The sequence below is a fragment of the Halichoerus grypus genome, chromosome 14 (genome assembly GCF_964656455.1).
Source record: "Halichoerus grypus chromosome 14, mHalGry1.hap1.1, whole genome shotgun sequence".
NCBI classification, from domain to species: Eukaryota; Metazoa; Chordata; class Mammalia; order Carnivora; family Phocidae; genus Halichoerus; species Halichoerus grypus.
In genome coordinates, this window is record NC_135725.1 from 60,581,782 (window position 1) to 60,608,208 (window position 26,427).

At 42.0% G+C, this 26,427-nt stretch overlaps 1 protein-coding gene across 2 annotated transcripts in view; it reads left to right on the forward strand.

Annotated features, from left to right (window-relative positions):
• Positions 1 to 26,427, forward strand: part of FRMPD1 (FERM and PDZ domain containing 1) — a 93,736-nt gene that overhangs the window by 16,194 nt on the left and 51,115 nt on the right. For both annotated transcript variants that reach the window (XM_078061466.1, XM_078061467.1), the window contains exon 2: positions 25,834 to 25,938. In XM_078061466.1, coding sequence (XP_077917592.1) covers positions 25,838 to 25,938 — 101 coding nt within the window. In that variant the 5' untranslated portion in view covers positions 25,834 to 25,837. The remainder of the gene's footprint in view (positions 1 to 25,833; positions 25,939 to 26,427) is intronic.

Here is a 26,427-nt window from a genome sequence, read left to right on the forward strand (position 1 = left end):
CAGGGTCCTGGGATCCAGCCCCACCCCCGGTCATGCGGTCTCTCTCAAATAAATAAAATCTTAAAAAAAAAAAAAAAAGGAATGCCTGCGTTGTAGACCACAGCTGATCCTCCTACCTTGAACCCCTTGATTCATTTGCCCGTCTACAAGGAGGATCCTTAAAGTGTGGTCCCTATCAGCGTTACCTGGAGCTTGTTAGAAATGCAAAATCTGAGCCCCACCCCAACCTGCAGACACACAAACCCTGGGCACAGGGCCCCCCTGTGTTGTACCAAGCTCCGCAGCTCCTTGGTAAAGTCAGAACCACCGCCTGGCAGGACTTAAATCACACCCTCCCTGTGTTTGATGCTAGTGCAGTGACCTGCTTGGCTCTTGTGGATTTTGAGCTGTCTTCACTGAAGAAGGAGCTTCTCTGTTGCTGCCGCCGCCAGTTTTTGGTGATCATCCCCCTCCTTCACTCTGCTTCCTTCCTTCTGCACAACCCATGTGCACACACACACACATCCCGCAGGAGTGAAAGATATGGGTAGATAATGATAGCAAATAGGGGATTTCAGTAGAAACGGGTTTGTAGACCAAATGTCCCAGCCTCTGGATAGAGTTCGTATGTTTCCAGACTTGCTCCCTGTCTAAGTGCCGTGATAAATTCGGCTGCTGCTGACCATATTGTGCTGTTTCTGCCATTTGTTGCTTTAGTCATTCAGAATTTTTAGTACCTTCTGTTTGCATAACATATGTTCAGTGTGAGGGGAAAATGTATTTGGGTTTATAGTTTACAGGAGGTAGAGAATATGTTCAGAAATAACTGTAAGGCAAGCCAGCTGGGAATAAATACATGAGAATCATCTCTAGTAAAATGTTGTGGAAGCCTAGGGTGTTGTGGAGGAGGGCATCATGGAAGACTTCATGGAGGAGGTAGCGTTGGAGTGAGTCTCACAAGGAGGCAGAGGTTTGACATGGGGATTTTGGGGGTGGGTAAAGAACACTCTGCGCAGTGGTGAGAAGAAGATAAAGGCATGGCAGGGGCTCTCAGTGCCTTTTGTTGGCACCAGAGGTTATTTGAAGGTGATTAGAAGGAAATGAGGCTATTCAAGTAGGTCAGTGTCAAAAGGAGAAGGATCTTCAAACACACACTTAGGGGTTTGTTCTTTATCCTGAAGGCAATGGGGAGCCACTGAAGGGTTTTGAATGAGGGCAAGGCATGAGCAGAGCTGTGCTTTTAGTAAAACTAATCTGCCATCTGAATATGAGGTAGACTGAAGTGGGTGAAGGAGAAGTGGGGAGGATTTGTTTTTATTTTGTAACTGTTTTGCAGCAGTATGTTCATACATTGAACCATCATCTTAATGTTTAGTTAGGAGGTAATTGCTTTTCTTATGGTGGTCATTGGATTTTGAAATAAGCTTCCAGGGCCTAGATTATTGTCCAGGGAAACACAGTTCTAATTTCGTAATGAGGAAACTGCAAGAAAATAGAAATTGCTTAACAGAAGGGCTTCACAGGAAACTTCCAGAACTTCTTCCTTCCTTTTCTTTTCTAACATTTTCTTTTAAACAAAAGGAATGTGTATTCATTTTACCCAGTAATGACCTGGTAATGTCCGCTCACATAAAATCTGAACAGCAAGCACCTGAAATGTAGCTCGCTCTTCTTCTTCCTCTGCCTCCAAAGCCATTCTCCCTCTCACTGGTGGACTGACTTTGTTAAGGCACCTGAACCTCGCTCATTTCTTTTTTTTTTTTTTTTAAAGATTTTATTTATTTATTTGAGAGAGAGAGAATGAGAGACAGAGAGCATGAGAGGGAGGAGGGTCAGAGGGAGAAGCAGACTCCCTGCCGAGCAGGGAGCCCGATGCGGGACTCGATCCCGGGACTCCAGGATCATGACCTGAGCCGAAGGCAGTTGCTTAACCAACTGAGCCACCCAGGCGCCCCAAGAACCTCGCTCATTTCACAAGGCTCTGCCTTCTTGCAGTGGTGGCTCCCCTGGGAATAGTTGTAGCAAACTGGGATGTCCTGAAGTTACAGATGTGCCGGGACTTCTAGTATTTGTCGTATAGAGAAGACTCTGTTGCTGTTGATTATTTTCAGAAGGGCTGTATTTCTGGGGCCTGGGCTTTGGCTGGCTAGCACCGTTGGTTTCAGTCATCCAGCCAGTATTTATTAAATACTGAAGAATCATGGTGACTCAGACCCCCGAGGCCCTGCTCCCAAGAATCTTCTACTCCAGCAGGGGATATACACAAATAGTCGAATATAGTTTTGAGAGAGGAAACTATGGATAAGTGGACAAGCCACAGAGGGAAGAGCGTACCGGCAATGACGGGCATGAGCAAAAGGGAAGAGGGTCTGTGGGGCTGGAACTCCCTGGGAGGTGGAGCACCGGTGGATGGAGGACAGCAAAGAGGCTGGAGAGCTGAGTGGGGCCTGAACGGGGGTGGGGGGGGGAGGGCCTTGAAGGTCAATAAAAAGCACACATCTGTGAAAATAGCAGCTACCTGGGCGCCTGGGTGTCTCAGTTGTTAGGCGTCTGCCTTCGACTCAGGTCATGATCCCAGGGTCCTGGGATCGAGCCCTGTATCGGGCTCCCTGCTCAGCGGGAAGCCTGCCTCTTCCTCTCCCACTCTCCCGGCTTGTGTTCCCTCTCGCGCTGTGTCTCTCTGTCAAATAAATAAGTAAAATCTTAAAAAAAAAATCATTAAAAGAAAAAAGAAAATAATAGTTACCATTTACAGAATCCTTCTCCACAAGCACTGTTCTAAGTAGTTTCCATGCGTTAACGCAGTCCTCACAACAAGCTTGTGAGGCAGGTACTGTTGTTGTCCACATTTTTCCACTGGGGAAACTGAGGCAGCAAGGGGTTAAGGAACCTGATAGTCCTAGATCTAGTAAGTGACAGAGTGGTGATATGAGCCCAGGAGGACTGGCTCCAGAGTTTGCACTGTGGACCCTAATCAATTCTCCTAAAAGTTATGGGGTGACTTCATAGGGTTTGATGCAGGGTCAGATTTGCATCTTAGAAAAACTGCTGTGGGGCACCTGGGTGGCTCAGTTGGTTAAGCAGCCGGCTCTTGGTTTCGGCTCAGGTCGGGAGCTGAGGGTCCTGGGATCGAGCCCCGTATCTGGCTCCCTGCTCAGTGAGGAGTCTGCCTGAGGATTCTCTCTCTCTCTCCGCCCCCCCCGCCACTCCCCCTGTTCATGCGCTCTCTCTAAAATAAAGAAATAAATCTTACAAAAAAGAAAAAGAGATTGTGGTGTGGAGATGGCTTGGCAGGAGAGAAAGACTGAAGCAGGGAGGGCGGGTGCTGAATGACCCACGTAAGAGCCGGGATGTGTCTGGGGCGCCTGGGTGGCTCAGTTGGTTAAGCGACTGCCTTCGGCTCAGGTCATGATCCTGGAGTCCCGGGATCGAGTCCCGCATCGGGCTTCCTGCTCGGCGGGGAGTCTGCTTCTCCCTCTCCCACTCCCCCCTCTTGTGCTCTCTCTCTCTCTCACTCTCTCTCTCAAATAAATAAAAAAAAAAAAAAAAAAAAAAGAGCCGGGATGTGTGTGATGGCAGCGGAGGCGGAAGAGGTGGAAATGCGGGAGATGTGTGGGGGTCACAGCAGCAGGGCCTGGAGAGTGGTTGGGTTCCGAGGGGGGTACAAAGGCTCTCAGACCAACAACGCCCCAGTTCCGGGCCCGGGGAGTGGGGTGTTCGTGGTGCTCCTGATGTCGGTGTCGCAGGTGCGCCCCAAGGTGGGCCGGTTCGTGGCTGTCCCAGGAGAACCGACCAGACCTCTGAGCTCTCTGCCAGACGGAGCACGGAGTCCGGGTGCAGACCTTCCACCCCTTCCAGGTCTGCAGGCGGGAGTGGAGGGGGAAGGGGCAGGGCTGCTGGTGGGCGCGGGCTCACCCAGGGCCATTCCCCTGGGAGCTTGTGTTCGGTCCTCGGGGCTTTGATTCTCAGAGACAATCACTCTGATCCTAAGACAGGTGTCATTGTGCACTAACAGTAATCGGATTTTTTTAAAAAAAGAGTCCAGTTTACTGCCCATACCCAGCATCCAGCAGATCAAAGTTGTTTTGCGTCTCCTGCCTGTCTCTGCCCAGCGTCACTTTAGTGTTGTGCCCAGAGCGTAGATACGGCTTTATCGCCTATGGTTTACACCTTACATTAAATCAACTGCTGTTCCTGGAATGTTCTACAGTTTCTTGGCTTTTTTTTTGAGGATTCACCACAGAGGATGAGATGTAACTCACCCATTCTCTGTAGTCAGTTGTCTAGTTTCTCGTCCTTCGAGATGGTGCCTCACCGAGCGCCTGTGGCCAAGACTTTTCCTCCTTTCCTTAGGCAGAATTCCAGCCAGGGCAGTTTTTGTCCTTTGAGAGGGGTTTCCCCAACCGGGCACTTCCCTGTGAGGTCAGGGACAGAAGGCAGAAGGCTTCCTTAGGGCTGCATCTCTGGCTTCTGGGCCCTGTGATTGCAGTGACCTACCTCTGAGCCCAGGTGGCATTCACTGACTTGCTGTGGGTTTCGTTTTGGGGGCCTGTGCTAGCAAACAGGCCCAGAAGCCCCTGAAAGTTAGTTGGCATGTGAGGACATTTGATAACTCAGTGGATAGTAAAAGACAAGTCTGGGCTTTGAGTTTAGGTTCCACTTTTTTGTGAATTATGTCCAGGTGGTTGTCAGAATATTTCTTAACCAGAGGAGGGCATTTGCAAAAACCAAGTCTATAGGGAGGGAAGGAACTTCATACTGAATGTGAAGGGCACGCTAAGGCCGGTGGGATCTGGTGGTGTCCGAGCTGGAAAGGCCCTCCCGGCTTCAAGGCCACCCTGAATCCTCTGTGGCTGTGGGCAGCAGGGGACAGCAGGGGACTTGTTATCACCAGAGTCTATCTTTTGTCTGTCTTGGCTGTGTTTGGCATGGGTGGCTCACATATTCTTTTGGTAAAATATATACACATAAACTTTACCTTTGAAAAACCATTTAAAAATGCACCATTCAGTGGCATGAAGTACGTTCACAATGTTGTGCCACCATCACCATGATCTAGTTCCTGAACTTTTTCAGCCCCCCAAAAGGAAACTGTACCCATTAAACAGAAGCACCCTGTTTCATCCTCCCCTGAGTCCCTGGCAGCCAGTCATCTGTGTTCTGTCTCTGTGGACTTACCTGGATATTTCATGTAAATGGAATCACACATCATGTCGCCTTCTGTGTGGGGCTTCTTCCACTTAGCATAAGTGTTTGAGGTTCATCCATGTAGCTTGTGTCAATATTTCATTCCTTTTTATGACTGAACAATACTCCATTGTATGGATATACCACAGTTTGTTTATCCGTTCATCCATTGATGAACCTTTGGGTTGTTTCCATCTTTTGGCTCTTGTGTGAACATTCATGTAGAAGTTATTGTTTGAACATCTGCCTTCAACTCTTTTGTGTATATACCTAGGAGTGGAATTGCTGGGCCAATGGCAATTCTATGTTTAACTTATTGAAGAACTGCCAAACTCTTCTCCTTCCCCCTTTTGAACCTTCTTTCCAGGCTCCTCTGGTTGCTCTCAGGCCTCTTTGACCATTTCTTCTCAGTTTTCGTCATGACTCCGTTGTGTCTTCAGTCCCTCAAATGATAGTTCCACGCAGGGCTCATTTACCCCTTCCTTGGCTCTGCTCATTGTTTTTTTTTTTTTAAGATTTTATTTATTTATTTGACAGAGAAAGAGATAGCGAGAGCAGGAGCACAAGCAGGGGGAGTGGGAGAGGGAGAAGCAGGCTTCCCGTGGAGCATGGAGCCCGATGCGGGGCTCGATCCCAGGACACTGGGATCATGAGCTGAGCCGAAGGCGCTTAACGACTGAGCCACCCAGGCTCCCCTCTGCTCATTCAATCCTAGTGGTGCTCAACTCTAGCTGCACATTACAATTCCAGGGGCTCCTTTAACAAACCCTGTCCAGCCCCTTCCCAGACCAGTTAAATTAGCATCTTTGGGCAGGTAGAGCCTGGACATTGGTGTTATTAAAAGGACCTCAGTGATTTTGATATGCAGCTTCTTTCAGGATATTCATTTATTCTCATGGTTTCAACATGATGTCTGTGCAATTTTTTAAAAAAAGAATTTATTTATTTATTTGACAGAGCACAAGCAGGGGGAGCTGGAGACAGATGGAGAAGCAGGCTCCCCACTGAGCAGGGAGCCCTACTCGGGACTCAATCCCAAGACCCTGGGATCATGACCTGACCTGAAGGCAGACGTTTAACCGACAGAGCTACCCAGGCGCCCCATGACTGTCCAATTTTTATTTTCAGCTTCAACTATCTACTGGACACATCTGAATGTTTTTGAGTACCTCAAATTCAGCCTCTCCCAACCAAACTCATCTTTCCTCCCAAAACTGCCCTTTTCCTGGTGCTTCCCCCTTTGGTGAAGGGGCCTATCATCTCCAGCCATCCAAACCAGAAACGAGTTATTTGTGCCTTTTCTCTCTCTGATAATCCAATTTCCACTGATTGATTCATTTATTTAATAATTCAATACCTAGGAGTTAGGAATAAAGGCAATTGGAGAGAAATGCAGTCTAGGATTTATGTTAAGAAGATATAAAGGACACAGCTGGTACAGTAAGTAACAATATAGCTAAGAGGATAACCTGAAATTAACAACATTATTATAACTGTCATTATGAAGGACTTTCTGTGGCCATGGGTGCTGGTAGTACTTCATATATATTATCTAATATGCTGGAAGGTAGGTGACGTCAGCCCACTTCACAGATGTCAGGACAGGTTCAGGGAGGGTGTGGTATGTGTCCAAGGATGTGTGGTTAGCCCAGGGCTGGTGAGAGTTGGAACTGGAATCCAGGTCTTGTCAGGGCCCATGCTCTTGGCATGAGAGGTCACTGGGGAAGAGCCTTGAGCCCAGCAGCACTGTCAAAGCATGGAAGGAGGAGCATCAGGATGTGACCTCCAAATGAGATCATCCGTGCCCATGAGAGTGTTGTGGAAACTGTAGAGGATGGTGCAAAAGCCTTGCAGCCTTTGCTCTTGTCTCTCGCAGATGGCTTCTTCCATTCTGCTCTGAATTACAACTGGGTGTTCCTAGCTCTGATTCCCTTGGTGAGTCGCAGACCCCATGCAGGCGAGAACTGTGCTTGCTGGCCTCCGTGTCCCCCTCAGCCCCCGTGCCTGGCACGTGTTGCTGATCAGTAAGCGTTCCTTGAATGAAGGTGTGGATGTGAGAGTGGACTCAGAGGTAGACAGGGAAGCCGGAGCCATGGAGATGTTTGTCCAGATGTGTCACAGCCAAGCGCTTGACTAGAGATTCAGCCTAGAGAATTGGAAAGAAAGAGGGGAACTCTGTGGCTCCCTGGAGATAGGAGTGGGAGAACCCATAATGAGATCTCCAAGTGAATGAACTTCAGCCTGACCCCAGACTTGTAGCTCCTTGGCACTGATAATCTGATTCTCTTTTTCTCCCGAGCGAGCACTTACACTCTCTAACATTCTTAATCAGTTTCCTTTGTTAGGTTTATTGCTTCTTGCCTACTGAAAGCTTCAGCTGGAATGTAAGCTTCATGAGGGTGTGAGTATTGTCTATTTTGTTACGTGTCTCTGTTCCCCACTTCCCCCAGGCTAAGCAAACACTAATTACTGTCTGCTGCTGGAGATTTGCCTAGTAAGGACTTCTTTTGACTGGAATCCTACAGCTTTGGCTTCTGGTGACTGGCTCCTTTCACTTTAGCATAGTGTTGTCAAGGTTCATCCATACTTAAGCCCTTAAGTTTACGGGTAGGAAAATCGGGACTCAGAGAAAGAAGGGACATGACTTGGGCACATGTCCTGCTGGTAGCAGGGCTTCTGTGTCCCTATCCAGTGCTCTGTTCCTGTCTAGGGTTGAGACAAGGGGCTCAGCAGCCCCAGCCGCCCCAGCAATGATACTTGCCATCCACCTTTGAGGCTGCTTGTGGGGCCCCTTTAAGCATAGCCGTGGTGAGGTGTCACCTTGCAGGTAGCCTTACCGTACTCACTGTAGCACCCTTTCCCACATCCCTTCCAGGGCTCACTGTCCATCTGATAAAGTGGATAACTTGTGTGACCAGCTCTCAGTCTTCTGCATGGAGTGGCCTGGGAGTCCGTGCCCTCCGATCACTGCAAGAGAAAGGCACAGCCTGGGTCCCTATTCGTGTTGGCTGTTCTGTTGTCACCCTACAGCGCCCAGAGGGCCATGCGGAGGCCGTCTGTATTGAGCTAGAGAAGAGGCTACGTACGCCCTCCCTCAGAGGTGTCTAATCTTGTTCGGCAACTGTGAAATCTGAGTGGCCTAGCAATGCCCTGAAATCGTGTTTCCCAAAGGCTTGTCTTTATGCCACATGGCACCCAAGATGGTTTTAGGTGACGTGTGAATGAACACTTTTGTTGAAGTAGTGGCATATTTATTTTAATGCATACCATGAAAAAAACCTATCTGGCATGATCAGACCTGTGATTTATTTATTTATTTTTTTTGAAGAGTTTATTTATTTGACAGAGAGAGACACAGCGAGAGAGGGAACACAAGCAGGGGGAGTGGGAGAGGGAGAAGCAGGCTTCCCGCCGAGCAGGGAGCCCGATGTGGGGCTCGATCCCAGGACCCTGGGATCACGACCTGAGCCGAAGGCAGACGCTTAACGACTGAGCCCCCAGGCATCCCTGATCAGACCTGTGATTTAATGAATATTATTGTTTAGGATGAAGGTACAGAGGGGGTACCATACCAAAGATCCCTCCTTACACAGGTGTGACAGTCTGGCTGTTTGCTGACATGGCAAGAGCCATGAGGGCAGTTTGAGGTCAACTGTCATTTGGGGACTGCCACTCTGGGGTGATGATGATCCATGGTACTTACCCATGGGCCACCTGCTGCATCTCCTTTATACCTGGTGCAAGGTGAGATGGCAGAGGCTCCTGGTGACCAGAGCTCCTTTATATGGCTGAGGGATTTAGAAAACTAGGAGAACCTGCCATGAGACACTGGCTTATTTATTTATTTCCTTAGGCCTATGATAAATCTTTTTTTTTTTTAGGCATTCAAAGCCCTTTCTATAAAAAAAGGGCTTCCTGCTGAAAACAGAGACTGAAAGAGGGGTAAGAAGGGAAGATAGAGGAGGAACAGGAAGGATGTGTGGTGTTATTTCAAAATAAATGAAAATAAAATAATATCATTTAACTTTTGACCCTTTTTATGACCACAAATGAAATGGCTTGTGGAGTCAGAATGTTGGAGGCTGTGTTGCAGTGAAAGACTTGACTGGGATTTCTATGTAGGGAAGAGTTTCCACTCCTTCCTGGGGCCCTGGTTGCAATTACACTTGAAGAATAATAATGTAGCATGACGGGTAAATTCCCCTTCCTTTCTCATCTTAGACTGAATTCCTTTTAGAATATTAATGCAGATGTGAGACCCCAGCCCATTATCTCTTACTCAGCTGTGATCACTGAAATAAACCAAGGCAACATCAAATGATTGACATTAGAAATGTAAATAGGAGTTTCCGTAAGTATTTATAAAAAACTTTTTCTTTTGCCTTAGAACATTCAAGAAATAAACTTGCCTCTTCTCCTGGTGTTCTGATCTTACCATAGCATTTCAGACATCCATAAACTTCCATTATTCAACAAGTGTCAACTGAGCTCAAAGCATTCTTGTAAAGAAACAGGACACCTTTCTCCTACTGTCAAGGAGCTTACAATCTAGGCGGCAAAAAACAAGACCTGAATCCATAGGAAGTGAGGAAACACAAGACAAGAGCATAGATGAGTAGGTCACAAGACGTAACACAGCAGCTCTGTGATTGGGGAACTAGGAAGGACATGGTAGACCAGTAGGCAGAAATCCATCCTGGACGTGGTGGAGCTTGAACTGGGTTTTGGAGGTTAGATAGGATTTGAATAAGTCTCAGAGAGTGGGGAGATCATGAAGAAAGGCACAAGGGGGGGCCATCTAGGACTCTTTTAAGGGACGGAGAGGCATCGGAATGGAGAATTACATAGTAAGAGGAGGATGGGGCCTTGGATCCCCTTGTCCACTTTGAAGTTCTTTAACCTCGACAAGCCCAATTTCCTTGTCCTCAAAATGGAATAGTTACGGATTCCAACCATGTGGGGTTGTCATGACTAGCAAATGACATGCTATAGGTTAAAAACATGATAGTTTCCTTCCTTTTCCAAATTGGTCAGGAGAGTAATAGTGGGAGATTGAGTAGAACATTTGGGAAGCAGTTTGATTTTGGGGATGGGGAGCCTTGGAGTACCTAAGGAAGGAAGTGAGGAGATAATACAGTTTTAGAATTGGCAGATACTTAGAGAAATTCACTGCTAAGATAAAAGAGATAGCCAGAGGTTTGGTGACTTATATAATTCCAGGCCTTAATAGAGACAAAGCCAGGAAGAGAAGGTAGGTCTCCTGACTTTTAGTTCAATGTACTTCTCAGCATTCCCTAGGTTTGACCTAGAGAGATGTTAGAAAAGCAAATTCCTGGGCTCCACTCCAGACCTACTGAATCAGAAACTCTGGGCCCCAGCAATTTGTGTCTTAACATTTTTTAAAACTTTATTTATTTTAGGGGCGCCTGGGTGGCTCAGTCAGTTAAGCATCTGCCTTCGGCTCAGGTCATGATCTCCAGGTCCTGGAATTGAGCCCCACATTGGGCCCCCAGCTCAGGGGGAGTCTGCTTCTCCCTCTCCTTCCCCTGCTCATGCTCTCTCTCTCTCTTGCTTACTCTCTCTCTCAAATAAATAAAAATAAAATCTTTAAAAATTTTTATCATTTTAGAGAGAGAGTCCGCGTGAGCTGGGCAAGGGGAAGAGGGAGAGGGAGAGAGAGGATCTCAAGCAGACTCCCTGCTAAGCAGGTAGCCTGATGCAGAGCTCCATCCCATGACCCTGAGATCATGACCTGAGCTGAAATCAAGAGTCGGACACCCAACTGACTGAGCCACCCAGGCGCCCTGCGATTTGTGTTTTATCCAGCCCTCCAGGTGCTTTAATGGTTTTAGGGAACCAGTGTTCTTGGTTTTCCTAAGAAGGAATGGGGCAGGGGTAGGATATGAGAAAAACAGGTTCCTTATCAGAGTTAGGGTATTAGCACCACAGGAAAGGGTGAAGCTCAGTGCCAGAGGTAAACTTCTTTTTTAAAAACTGAGAAAAAGTTTCACATACCATAAAATTCACTCTTTTAAAGTGTAGAACTCAGTGGTTTTTAGTATTTCACAAGGTTGTACAATGACCACGGTCTAATTCTAGAACATTTTCATCATCCCCCAAAGACACCCCTTATCCATTATTAGTCCGTTCTTCTTTCCCCGTCCCCACAGCTCCTGGCAACCACTAATCAGTTTTCTACATATGGATTTGCCTATTCCGGAAATTTCATATAAATGAAATCATATAATATGTGGTCTTTTGTGTCTGGCTTCTTTCACTTAGCATGTTTTCAGGGTTCATCCATGTTACAGCGTGTCAGCACTTCACTGCTTTTTATGGCTGAGGTAAACAACTTATACTTCCAACTTTTGCCTCAGGCAAATTTGGTGATACCACTGAGCTCACACTACCTCAGAAAAGGAGGTTTCTTTTGGTAATATTTGTGTATAACTTTACAGTTCTCAAAGAATTGTCACAAGTAATATAAACCTTAAACCAACTCTGGAACATAGCTGAGCAGGGATCATTGTAATTGGTTTTACAGATGAGAAAACAAGCTGAGAGGGAAATTCTGTGCTGGTCCAGTGTACCGCCATTCATTGATGGGTGAGTAGGAATTTGGTGGGTGACAGGCAGGGCATGTGGACAACGCAGAAGAAACAGCATCTGCAGGGGCATGAGGATGTGAGAAATCAGGACCTATTTGGAGAACAAGGAGTAATTCACTTCTGCTGGAGGGTCCAGTGTGAGGGAGATGAGCCAGACAGGTGGGCCGGGGCCAGATCACAGAAGGCTTATCTGCATCCTCAGATGAGGAGGAAGGCAGGGGGCTGGAACGGTTGAGTCCAGTTCCAGAAACAAGCAAGAGAATCTGATGTGGAATTCCGGTTCTTGCTACTTCCTTACCATGTGCTCTTGGCCAAATTACTTTAACTTCTTCATGCCTCAGTTTCCTTTTTGTAGTGAAGGTTGTCATAAGCATTAGATAAGGCATATAAATTGCTTAGCCCAGTGCCTGGTTCATAGCAAACGTTAGTATTTTAATATAGTTGTGTTGTTAATATTATTGTAATTACTGAGGTCAGACTTTATCCTAAAGATGAAGAGGGAAAATGAGTCATATGATTAGAATGACATGTTATATCACTTTGGTAGCCATATGGAGGGCAGATTGATGGAGGTAAAACTAGAAGCAGGGACGGGGTAGGAGGTATTATAAGAAGTCACAATCAAAGTCTGAGTATGGCTGTAACACTAAGAAAGGGAAGGAGGTGAGAGATTAAGATAACTGGAGGCAAAGTCCATAGAATTTAGGGACTGGATCAATGTGGGGCATGAAATGGGGTGAGTCAAGAATGATTCCCACATTTTTGGCTCGGGCAGTTAGAAAATTCAATGGTAGTCTCCTCAACAAGATGTTCCATTTGGAGGAGGGGATTTGAGGAATGGAGCAAAGAAAGATGATGGATTCTGTTTTACATATACCTGGCTCAAATGCTTGTGGGACATCTTGGTAGAGATCCTAGAGAGGCAGTTGGTTCTCAAAGCAGCTGAGACTGTGGGAGTAAATGACATTGCTTATGGAGAGTGTTTGGAGCAATGAGTCTCAAATTTTGCTGTACACTGGAATCACTGGGTAGGGGGATTGTCTTTAAAACAACCAGGGTCTGGCTCACACCCTCAAACATTTTGATTTAATTGGTCTAGGGTATGATCTGGGATTGTTAACAGCTCCCTAGATGATTTTAATATGTGGTGAAGTTTGGGAACCACTGGCTGAGAAATAGTAGGTACCATTTATTTAGATGACATCAGAGCTGAAAACCAAAACCAAGAATTCGATAATGGGGGAAGAGGAGTTCGCAGAGCAGGATGAGTAGATGTATGTAGTGTGAGATGCTGAAGGAAAAGAAGACCGATGTCACAGGGGCCAAGGGAGGAAGATCAAGAAGTTTTAACACTTTATGTTCATTAGTTTAAGAGAAAATGCTAGTTTGGTCATTTGTTTCTCTCCTTATTCAAAAGACTGGATATTTGCCAGGCATTTTGGATTCTTGTGTGTGGTTTTTTTTTTCTTGCATCAACAGTTGGTTTATATCCTTGGACCTTGTGTATATTGGATATTAGGTGTTGTAAGAAGGTTTATATTATTTTTTTCTGTTTATTACTGGTGTGTAGAAGTTCCACCATCCCATTTTGTGTTCCATTCATCCATTTGTCATTTATTTATTTAACAAACACTTATTGAATTTATTGAGTATCTATTTATGTTGGGAGCTGGAGATACTAAGATGGCTAAAAGAAAAAACTCTTTTAAAATTTGGGGGGTTAGGGGCACCTGGGTGGCTCAGTTGGTTAAACATCTGCCTTCAGCTCAGGTCATGATCCCAGGGTCCTGGGATCAAGTCCCATATCAGGCTCCTTGCTCATCGGGGAGCCTGCTTCTCCCTCTGCCTGCCGTTCCCCCTGCTTGTGTTCTCTCTCTCTGACAAATTAATAAATAAAATTTTTAAAAAAAAATTTGGGGGGTATATAATTATCTTTTTTATGTTTCAAGTTTTTATTTAAATTCTAGTTAGTTAACATATAGTGTAATATTGGTTTCAGGAGTTAAATTATTTATAATCTGCCCAAGACCAATTTACAATCTGGATTATCTCACCTCCTAAATCATAGACTCCTAGAAGGCACATAAGGATTTAGTCCCCATCCAATTTTGAGTGTCCTCTGTAGGATCCCTGACCTGCTAAAATCTTTTGTAGTTCTTGTACACCTTGGTTATAAAAAGCTCTTTCTCCTTCAAGGCAGCATGGTGCCCTTTCGATAGCTCTGATTATGAAAATTTTTTACAAGATGGGCAACATAGATAGAAGTTAAAGCTGATTCCACAGTTTCGTGGAGATTTATGACACTATTCTGTCTACTTTTGCATATGTTTTTAAATTTCCTTAAAAAATAGAAAAGTTCTTTACGTTGAGTTGAAATTTGTCTTCTTCAACTTTGATGCATTGTCACTTTAGGGCCATTCAGAACAAGTCCAGATTCCTTTTACATGTATAGTCCATTCCAGTATTTGTGATTGTTCATAAATTCTCCTAAGTCTTCACAACTGAACAATTGTACCTAGTTTATTTTTCTCCAATATTTTGAAATTGAGTCCCATATGCAATTATGCCACCTGTCGGCACTGATAGTTTAAGTGCCTTTGTTGTACTTACCTCTCATTTCTCTTTCATGTCGCACTGGCTGGCAACTCCAATATTGTAGTGAACATTGTAATTTTATTTTCTCTTTTAAGTGGAATGTTTCTATTTTTCTTTCTTTTTTTTTTTTTTTAAGATTTTATTTGTTTATTTGACAGAGAGAGACACAGCGAGAGAGGGAACACAAGCAGGGGGAGTGGGAGAGGGAGAAGCAGGCTTCCCCCTGAGCAGGGAGTGCAATGCGGGGCTCGATCCCAGGACCCTGGGATCACGACCTGAGCCGAAGGCAGATGCTTAACAACTGAGCCACCCAGGCGCCCCACTATTTTTCTTTCTAAAATAATATTGAATTGCCTATTTTTTTAATGAAACAAGATTAACTTCCAGTATCTTGTGATCATTTTACTTTATTATTTTTTATGAGATAAAATATATTAATAGTTTTCCTTAAATTGAGATTTTCTTTCTTAGGATAACCAGCTTCACTATGGTATGTTATCCTTATAATGTGGATTTTTTTAGAGGTAATTTCTTAAAATTAGGAAAACAAGCATATTAAGAATTCTCCATGCAGAAATAGAACAATAAAATGAACTTTTACATACCCATCTCCCAGCTTCAAGAATTATTAACATTTTCTGGCTATGATCTTATTTAGGAATTTTTTGAGTATTTCATGAGATTGACCTATGTCCCTTTTTAGTGAATCTTTGTCAGATTTTAAATGCAGGGCTATAGGGGCACCTGGGTGGGTCAGTGGGTTAAGCGTCTGTCTTCGGCTCAGGTCATGATCTCAGGGTCCTGGGATTTAGCCTGTGTCAGGCTCCCTGCTCAGTGGGGAGTCTGCTTGTCCCTCTGCCTCTCCCCGCACCCCCCTACTTGTGCACGTGCTCTCTCTCTCACTCACTCTCTCAAATAAATAAATCTTTAAAAAATATAAAAAAATAAACGCAGGGTTATCTTTGCATTATTAGAAGAACTTGGTAGCATGCGCTCATTTTCTCTCTTGAAGAATATTATCTATTAATTTTGAGGAGAGTTTGAAATAATTCTTTATAAACGCAGTAACACATCAAATTCTATGTAGGGCACTTTTTTTCCACAGACATTTCTTTTTTAAATTCACTTTCTAAATTTCTTCTGCAGCTATAGATTTACTTGGAATTTTTATTTCACATTTTTAGTCCTGGTTCTTTGCTTTTGGAGGTGAAGGTGGTGAACTGCCTCAGTTTACTGGAGTTGATCAGCCTTGTGGAAACCACAGGATAAATGAGCCACATACGTTGACCGCTTTGCCAGGTACCTCTCAGTGCCAGGCAGCTCCCACCACCAGTCAGAGAAAAGAAAGGAGCTGACCCATGAAGGCGGGGCTGCATTTCACTCATTTCTCATTCTTGGTCATCTGCACTGAGTGTTTTTTCCAGTAAATGAGTGTTTCCTGAATTGGATTAAAAAAAAAACCCAAAAAACAAATAGTATCTTCAGCACATCCAGGAAAAACCAACATCAATCCCTTAGTCTCTTGGGTTCCCAGAGGCTACAAGAGGATTTCACTCTGCGCTTCCTATTTTTATATTCCTGCGTGGGTCTTAGAGTCTTCTCCTGTGAAGACCCTACATGGAAAGTATACATCTTCCACTATGCCCAAGGAACTGGTCTAGGAAAAATCCCTTGACAGGTAAGAATACACTTACATACTAAAAGGTTGATGTGGAAATCTTGGAAGACACCATTCTGTGAGGCTGACCTTGTTACCCAGGAGTCTGCCCCTCAGGAAAATTGAAGGGCTTACCAGGAAGACTGTAGAAAGATACATTCCTAATATATCTTCCAAAGCCGCCCATATTTACTTAGCTTATCTAAATTCCTTGTGCATAACATGTATAGCACTCTAATAATTTTTTCTCTAATGTCTGTCTTTGGTCATTTCTCATTTTATTAATAATAATCTGTACCTATGGTTTATTGGCTTTGTCAGTCTTTGTAGTTTTTAACCCACATTAACTTTGTCTCTATTAAGTGAAACTTTATACTAATTTTCCAGTTTATTTCTCCTTTTGCTTTAATTTTGTTCATTCACTCATTCAACAAACACAAGTTGAGCCTAGGTGACAGATCCTGGGAGAAATAGCATAAGACATGGTCTCTATGTTCAAGTTGCTGACAGTGTAATAAAAGGAGAGAAGAAATAGTGAAAGAAAAAAGAAAACACTAAGCTGACAAAAGACCTTCATTAGTAGGTTAGAAGAATCACAGAAGGACTCCTTGGGTTGTCTTTCAAGAACAGAATTTCAAATATCACTTGTAAAGCTTTTATATTCCCCAGTGAGAAAAAGAGCAAACTTGGGTCTATACCTAAATAATATGCTGCAAAACATATGAGCCTAATCTTTTCTTTTCCAAGTGATCATATTCTTTTCCTCTTTTAAAACGGGTTTGAAGGATGATTCTTCAATCTTTGAAGTTTAAGAACTTTAGTTGCTGTGTGAGGAGCCTTCCTCAAGGCATATATTGGAGAGTTGCTTTTCGTGTTCTTTATATTTGAAACATATTTTTCAGCTCAAGAAATTTACTTTTGACTCTTTGATTTCAATTTCATGCATTGCTTTTATCTTTTCTCTGCTAGCCTCTATTTTTTTTATTATGTTATGTTAATCACCATACATTACATCATTAGTTTTTGATGTAGTGTTCCATGATTCATTGTTTGCATATAACACCCTGTGCTCCATGCAGAACGTGCCCTCCTTAATACCCATCACCAGGCTAACCCATCCCCCCGCCCCCCTCCCCTCTAGAACCCTCAGTTTGTTTCTCAGAGTCCATAGTCTCTCATGGTTTTAGCCTCTATTATTTGTAAGTTGAATATCCTCAGTCTGATTCTATGTCTGATAGCTTCACTTGAATTGCAAGTTTTATTTTAAAATTTCAGTTTAGTGTAAGTGGTTTTTGGCTCTTCAGTTTCTCTTCTATCCTTCACTGCCTTTGTTATTTTCATTTCTCAATAATGGGTACTACTTGCTTGAAGTCCTTTACTATAACCTCTTATATCCTTTTTGAAGGATTTATATCCTTAACTGTAAATGTGCTTTTAAGATAGTTGTCTCCCTGGTGTCTTTTCTCCATTTGCAAAATATTTTAAGAGAGTTTACCTTTTCATATTACTTTGTTCCAGACTGCCAGAAGTGTGTTCAGTTTGGGGATTCATGCCCCTTATAGGACTTTGCCAAATTGGTGTGTGCCCAGAGGAGGGTGATCTACAGTGATCTTGTTATATGAAGAACTGGGGCAGAGGAGACTTGAAGACAACAAGATTGCTATGTTCAAATCCAGAAAGGCCGATGTATAGAATAAGAAGCTGATTTCTTCTAGACAGTGGTGAGGGGTGGGGAGAAGTGGTCGGAGGGCAGCTCTACTGCTGAGGACTGAAGCTGCAGAGGTAGAATTTAGCTTTATGTAAAGAAACTTTCTAGCAATCAGATGGGTCCAACGGTGAATGACAGAACATTTAGAGGCCAGATGACTTCTTGGCAGTGGGATTGCAGAAAAGATTCAAATGTTTGGAGATTATCTGGGCTCTTATTTTCTTCCATTAGCCCAGCAACCCGGAGGCTAATATTAAAACCATTAGCAGGTCATTTTCTTGACTTTAAACTCCCCTGCTCAGACCTTGCTGAATCAGGGAGCACTTGTAATGGCTTGGTTGATGTAGTCATTTGTTTGGTCTTCAGGGATCCCTGGATGAAGGCATGTGCCTTACCCATAGTCCAGATATATAATGCAAATTAATTCTTATCATTAAAGCTGTATATGTTTATATGAATCAATTAGCTAAATTGTGTTTGGCAGCAGTTTTGTAACAATTCCTTGTAAGTAATTGCAATTTGATGACCTTCAGGTGCCTGGGTGGCTCAGTAGATTAAGCGTTTGCCTTCAGCTCAGGTCATGATCCCAGGGTCCTGGGATCAAGTTCCACATCGGGCTCCTTGCTCAGCAGGGAGTCTGCTTCTCCCTCTGCCCCTCCCCCTGCTCATGTTTTCTCTTTTCTCTCTCTCTCAAAAATAAAATCTTAAAAAAAAAAATGGGAAAGCTTTTTGGATATGCCCTTTTGGATATGTGTAAGATGCCTGACGTCTCTGCTAGTCATTTGGAGACTAAAACAACAGAGAGGTCAGAGATTTTGTATCTTCTGGTGCTGCGGCTACTTCAGGATTTCCAGCTGTCCACACGATGTGGGTCTTTGAATTTCAAGAGCGAGCACAACAAATATCATCTTGCCTGGTTTCTAGATCTAGTTAGAGACCTCAGGTTGTGTGGATGGAAGGAGCCACAGAAGTCAGCTAGCCCCTATATTCCATTGCAGTGTCCCTCCTACATCCGGGCAGTTATTTAGTCTCTACGCAACTACTTTCACTGACCAGGATCTTGCTAACTCTGGAGCAAACTCATTCCAACCTAGGATCACTAGGAACATTAGAAAGGTCTAGACTTAGCCTGAGCTAGGGTCTCCTGCTCTGTGGCATTCCCCCATTAATCCTGGCTCTGCACTCAGAATCATGTGGGATATGTCTCTTCCACATGGTGACCTTTTGGTGGTTTGTGAACCAGGATTATATAGGCCTTCTCCAAATCCTTGTCAAATAACTATTCTCTGACTTTTTTTTTTTCAATGAGTCTTTATATGACTTGGCTTTAAGTCTTCTTACCATCCTAGACCTATATAGGAAGGTGCTGAAAGTGAGATGCTCAGAAATAAGACAAACAAAGTTAATATCCATACCCTAAAATTGTCATCTGACTCACTCCTGTTAAGGGCCTGACTGAAGGAATTAATATTTGAAAACAATATCCTGTGGGCCTTGCTGGACGTTTATCCTTCTATCCTTCATGATTAGTCTCTCTGTGTTGTCAGAACGCTAGAACCTGCCTTCTTGACCCTCCATGATAAGTCTCACAGAAATATGATGTGATTTTGTGTCCTTGGCAAAGGGACATTAAATAATCCTTACTGTAAAAGCTTTTACAATAACAAGAAGGCAAACATTCCAGTAGAAAAAAAAGGAAAAAATAGAAACAGGGAAGTAACAAAAAAAGAAATGACCACAACTCATGAAAAATGTTCAAATGTACTTAGTAATCAAATAACTTCAAATAAAAACTATAATGAGTTCTGATATGGGAAGATGTCCATGATATATTCACAAGTTAAAAAATGGGAACTACTGAGTATAAAATGATTCTATTTTGTGGCCTGTATATTTTAATATATGTAATACAGATGGGTATAAATTTAGGGCAAAGTTGGTGTGAATACTCACCAAATACTTTATATAATTTTTGGGCGCCTGGGTGGCTCAGTCGTTAGGCGTCTGCCTTCGGCTCAGGTCATGATCCCGGGGTCCTGGGATCAAGTCCCACATCAGGCTCCCTGCTCAGTGGGAAGCCTGCTTCTCTCTCTCCCACTTCCCCTGCTTGTGTTCCTGCTCTCACTATCTCTGTCTCTGTCAAATAAATAAATAAAAAAAAAATCTTAAAAAAAAAATACTTTATATAATTTTTAATGTTGATGGAATGTGTACATTTACTTTTTTCTGTATTTTTCAAGAAATACATATTACAACCAATAATTAGATGCTACTTCCTATCCTATTAGCAAATATTTTTAAAAATGATAATATTCGGTGTTCACAAAGTCTGTTGGGGAGTGAAAACTGCTACCTTCTTGGAAGCAATTTGACAATACTCATCCAAATTCTTAAAAATGACACATGCTTAAATTCATTAATTTCACTTTGAGGAATTTTCCCAAGAAAATATCTGGGAAGTAGCCATTTACCATGAATAAGCATGTTCACTGTAAAGCTTTTATAATACTGAAAAATTGAAAACAGCACAAATGTCCAAGGATAGATTTACTGAATAAATTATGATATGGCCAAAGAAACTAACACTATATAGCAATTTCAAATGATGATGTAAATGCTTAAATATTAATATGGAATGATATTCATGAACTATTAAGTGGGAAAATTATATCTCATTTGAATAAAAATGTGTAGCATCTATAAGCACAGAAAAATGAAAAATTAACAGTTGATAACTCTGAGAGGTACGATTATAGGTGATTTTATTTTCATTTTATTTTTTCTGTGTGTTTTACTATAAGCATATGTTCAATTTTTAAAATATAGCTAAAATAATTAACTATAGCTAAATAGTTAAAAAAAAAAAACAAAAAAAACAGTACTAAGGGCTTCTAATAGATATCAACAGTCCCTGGAGGAGACAAACCATGAGAGACTATGGACTCTGAGAAAGAAACTGAGGGTTTTAGAGGAGGGGGGTAGGGGGATGGGCTAGCCTGGTGATGGGTATTAAGGAGGGCACGTACTGCATGGAGCACTGGGTGTTATATGCAAACAATGAATCATGGAACACTACATCAAAAACTAATGATGTATGGTGACAAAAATAAAAAAGAAAGAAAGAAAGAGAAAGAAAGAAATCAGCAGTCCCTGCCCCACTCCCCCTTAGCATCTCATTTCTTTTCTTAGAGGCAACCTCTTCCAGCTCTTCTAGCTGTATCCTCTGATTTTTCCCCTCCATATTTCTGAGAAATATGCTTGTATTACTTTCCTAATTTATTAATTTTAGACATTATTTATCATGGTGGATGAGGACTTAGCTCTTATACCACTACACTAGCTTCTCTTCACCATATTCTCCCCAAATCGTACCAGCTGCTTTTGAGAAATCATTTTTCAGTGTTTACATTATTATGACGATTTAAATATTGTTCATTTCTGAGACAAATGTTGAGCTACAATTTGGTTTCCTTGGGCACTTGGGTGACTTGGTTGAGTGTCCAACTCTTGATTTTGGTTCAGGTCATGATCTCAGGGTCATGAGATCGAACACTGTGTCAGGCTCTGTGCTCAGTGGGGAGTCTGCTTCAGATTCTCTTTCTCCCTCTCCTTCTGCCCCTACCCCCACTCGTGCATGTTCTCTCGCTTTCTCTAAATAAATAAATAAATAAATAAATAAATAAAAGTAAAATTTGGTTCCCTTTATTGTACATTTTGTTTTTATAATTCCCTGTTTTTGATTCGCTTAGTTTTCCATGTTCTTATTGCTAATTCTTTTCATACACTCTCTGACAGCCTCTCAGTGAATTTTTCTGCAGAAACAAGATAATCTGTATTCATATTTTTTTTCCCTAAGACCTCAGTCTTCATGCACCAGTCTATAAAGTTGTTCTCTAGGTCTCATGTACAGGTGTTACCATAGTACATCCCTTCATAGTCATCCTGGATGTTCCCTTTATCTCTTGTCTGTATTTCATCCCAATTTCCTGTATCCCATTTCTTCTCTCTTTATTTACTTCCTTGTTTTGCTGGAGCATGTCCTCTATGAGCGTCCTGAGAAAGAGTATATGAAAGGTAAATTTTTTGAGATGTGAACATCTGAAAACATCTCTACTATTTGATTGGTAGTTTGGTTGGGTATAGAATTCTAAATTGAAGTAATTTTTTTATTTTTAAAAGATTTTATTTATTTCTTAGAGAAAGAGAGAGAAAGTGCACAAACAGGGGGAGTGGCAGGCAGAAGGAGAGGGAGAAGCAGGCTCCCTGCTGAGCAGAGAGCCCCATGTGGGGCTTGATCCCAGGACCCTGGGATCATGACCTGAGCTGAAGGCAGATGCTTAACTGACTGAGCCACCCAGGCGCCCCTAAATTGAAGTAATTTTTGAAGGCATGGCTTCAATGTCTTCAAGCTTCCATTGTTACCGAGAAGTCTAATGCCATTTTTATTCTCAACTGTTTGTATGCAATCTGTTTTTTCCTCTGGAAGTTTTGAAGATATTCTCTTTTAGTTTCTGAAATTTTACAGTGTTATTTCTTGATGTGGGTCTTTTTTTACTTATTATGCTGGGCAGTTAGTAGATGTTCTTAATCTGGAAACTTAGGTTTTTCAGGGAAATTTTATTGAATTATTTTATAATTTCCTTACCTCCATTTCCTTTGTTCTCTCCGTCTGGGATTTCTATTAGATGACTATTGGACTTCCTGGATTGATACTACACATTTCTAAGCTTCTCTGTTTTCCCCGTCTTTGGCTTTTGGTTACTCATTCTCAACTTTTTCAGTGAACGTTTAAATTCTAGCTATCTTATTTTTAATGTTCAAGTGTTTTCATTCTCTGCTCTCTTTTTTAAAGAAAATCCTCTTCTTGTTTCATGGATGTAATATCTTTTTAAGGATCTGTAATTTTTCTTCTGTTTCCTGCATTGTCTCTGTTTCTTTTGAGTTCTTCTGTTTGATATGTTTTTCATAATGTTGGCTTTTCTCAAATATCAAATATCATAATGTTGGCTTTCTCAAATTGGTAAATTGAGACCAGTATTTTAAAAAGTGAAATGAAACTTTGTAAGATGTGTGGGCTTAGATTTCAAAGTATGATGAATAACAGATTTCAAAGCATGATGATCAGGCAGCAAGTTGCCAGAAGTATCAATACCTGAAGATCTTTTCTGTGGTGTTTTCAGTTCTCCAGAAAAGGATTCTCTAGTCTTTTGCTTGGGATAAAGAGTCCTAGCTGCCAGTATTTTGGGAACTGAGCAAAGGAAGAGACTGAAGATCTTGTCGTTCAGTAAGAAGAGTTTTACTTAATCCTATTTTCAATCCTGTAGTCTCTATTGTGCCTCGTCTTCCTAAGTCTGGAGCCTCTCTGGTTTGATTTCTCCAGAGAATAAGCCTCTTGTCTCTAGTAGGGTGGAGAAGGGGTGGTTGTCTAGGTGGGTAAGTGGTGTGGGCTGGGGCCTGTGAATAAAACTGCTGCTTATAGAAATCCATTTCCATATTTCCAGCCATATGTTTCATCCGTGCTTTCTCCCATACCTGTTGCCTCTAATTCTTGAGCCATCTTGGTGAAAATCAACTCCTTTTCCATTAGAATCCCTCTCTGAAAGCACATAGGTTTCTGTTTCCTTTGCTTTGCTCAGTTACCTCTCCTCCAAACAGTTTCTGTCTCCCCAACATTCTCTTATCTATTGTCTTCTCTCTTCTTATATTCTATGGGTTTAATCCCCTTTATAGTGCTTTTATGTAATTTATAAGGCTTGGGAAAGAGAAGAGATTAAGACATAGTTTGAATTCATCATGTTTAATCAGAAATCTACTGTCTCTTTTATAATTTAAAAAAAGCGAGCTACCTAGAACTGAAGACAGCATTCAGGTCTGATGTCCCTACTGTAGAAGAAAGCTAGACTGACACATCCCTTGATCTAAATGGAATTTATTTTTGGTTGCAGCCTGTTTTTTGTCCATGAATTTGTATTTGGCTGCCATTTAACTGAGAAGTGTAAATCTCCCAATTTCAAAGTGGTCAGGTTGGGTGTCCTGCTTTCATTTTTTTATGTCCTGGCTAGTGCACTCCTGGATAGATCCCACTATTACTCTGTTGATTGTTGATAGATTCTATTTGCTAACATTTTATTTATTTACTTTGATATTCACAAGAGAGATTGTATTTTTACTTTATTGCACAATTTATCAGAATTGGTATCAATGTTATACTGGCTTCTCAAAAAGATTTTGGGAGCTTTCCTTCTTTATACTCTAGAACAGCTAAAACAGCATTTGGGGGAAATCTGGGGAAAAATAAGCTAAGCTGGTTAAAAGTAACATGGTATCCAGGATTGGATCCTGGAACAGAAAAGGAACATTAGTGGAAAAACTGGTGAAATCTGAATACAGTTTAGAGTTTAGTTAATATTATTGGACCAGTGTTAATTTTGACAAAGATACAATGACTAGGTAAGATGTTAACATTAGGGAAAGCTGAATGAAGGATATACGGGAACTCCCTGTATTATCTCTGCAACTGCTTTATACATCTAAAATTATTCCAAAATAAAACGTTTATATTTAAAATAAAAAAATGATCAGAGTGAGGTTCATCTTACAGATTTGTAAGAATTCACCTTTGAATCTGTCCATGCCTGGAACTTTTTTGTTTATCAACTTCCTCTTCTATGGTAATTGTCTTTTTAGATTTTCTGTGTCTTACAGGGTCATCTTATTTATATTTTCCTTGAAAACCATTTGTGTCATCAAGGTTTTAAAATGTATTTGTGTAGTGTTAAGGAACATAATCTCTTATAATTCATTTTTATTTTCTCTGTATCCATAGTTATTTCCCAATGTCATATCTTATGTTATGTGGTTATTTCTTGGGTTGTGAAATTAATTTTGTAAATTGAGACCAGTATTTTAAAAAGTGAAATGAACTAGAACAGAGAAATATAAATATATACTGTTTTATGAAACTTTAATCTCAAGCACATGTATTGTTTTCTTGGTAACCTGACAATATCTATCAAAGCACAAATGCATATAACTTTGACCTAGCAATTCAATTTGGGAACTTATCCAGATATGTAATTGCATACATGCAGAAATGATATATGTGCAACATAATTCATTGCAGCATTATTTATAATAACAAAAGATTGGCAGTAATCCAAATGTCTATCAAGAGAGGACTACTTTTTAAATTACAGTACATTCATATGGTATAATACTCAAGGGTTGTCAAAAAGAATGAAGAAGTATTCTATGTATTGATATGGAAAGATACCAAGGATATATATTTTAAGGAGAAGAAAGCACAGTACAGAACAAGGTGTATGATGTACTATCATTTGTGTTAAGAGGAGGACATATAAAATCTTTATCTATATTTGTTTATGTAGACATAAACTCTGGAAAGAAAAGGAGAGCAGTGATTATGAATGAGTGTGGGAACTGGCTGGATGAGGGCAGCATAGAAGGGAGACTTTTGACTATCTTTTTAAAATTATTTTGGCAAGAGCACACTTAACATGAGATCTGTCCTCTTAATAAATTTTTAAGTGCAAATACAGTAATATATATCTTTTTTGTACAGTCTAGGGTTTGAATTATACAAATGAATTACCTATTCAAAACTTCAAAATATTGAGCAAAAGAAGCAGCAATCAGAAGAATAGGCACAGTGTGATTAGAATGCTTCCATGTCCATGCAGCTCCCAGTGCAGGCAGAACTGAGCTGTGCTGTCCAGGGACCCATGCATGGTTGGGGGCAGCAGGCAGTGTCCTAGGGGAAGGGGTGTCTCTTATGATGGGTCACAGTCACAGTTTGAGAAACCTTCTCTATTTTCTTCCCTAATCCTTATGTTTAACTCTTTAAGATGGCTGATCTCTTTCCCACAAGACCGTGGACTCCTTAGGCAGCGGGCTGCTATAAAGTTGTTCGCTCCAGGAACACTGAGAACCTGTTTATGTTAATTTCAAAGAAAGAGAGCCCTAGTTATTTGATCAGCATGTCATTAAATGGGCAAATACAGGAAACATCACAGTGATTTGTCAGGATCCTCTTCCAAATATTTTGGTTAGCTTCTTAAGAAAACTCTCCTTCCTTTTAGGTAAATGGAAGAGGTGGAGAGCAGTTTATTCCAGACACGGAAAGCACACAGAATAGAACAAATGGTGGCAAGATGGCTACGGCGTTCGCGGGACAGCTCGGCCCGGTAAGGCTCCTGGGCTAGCAGGGATTTCTGCCCGTCAAGATTTGGTGTCCCTGTGGGAGGAGGTCTTGCCAGTCTTGGCAGCACCCGGGGATCGCTGTCTCCAGTGTGCTTTGTTCTTACACCATACAGTGGGGGAGGCATCAACAGCGATTTTGCTGGAGTGCCTTGCTGTCTGTCCCCCTTCCAACTCTCTTCCCTCTGTGTCTCTCCACAGACACCCACAACATCAGCTCACACCAAACTCATACACACATTTACAAACACTCGCACACAAAAGGACTTATACACACAGGCACACTCATCCATACTCACGTGTGCACCTACTCTCTGGAATATACTCTCCTACACTTGTCAACACACACTCACACGTGCTCTCAGTCTCTCTCTCTGTCTCACACATATGTCTTGTCTTAGTATTTGATGTGAGGGTCAGGCGATCTGCTGTTTATACTCTTTCCCCCGCCTTTGTTTCCAGCAGCTGTTCCTTCC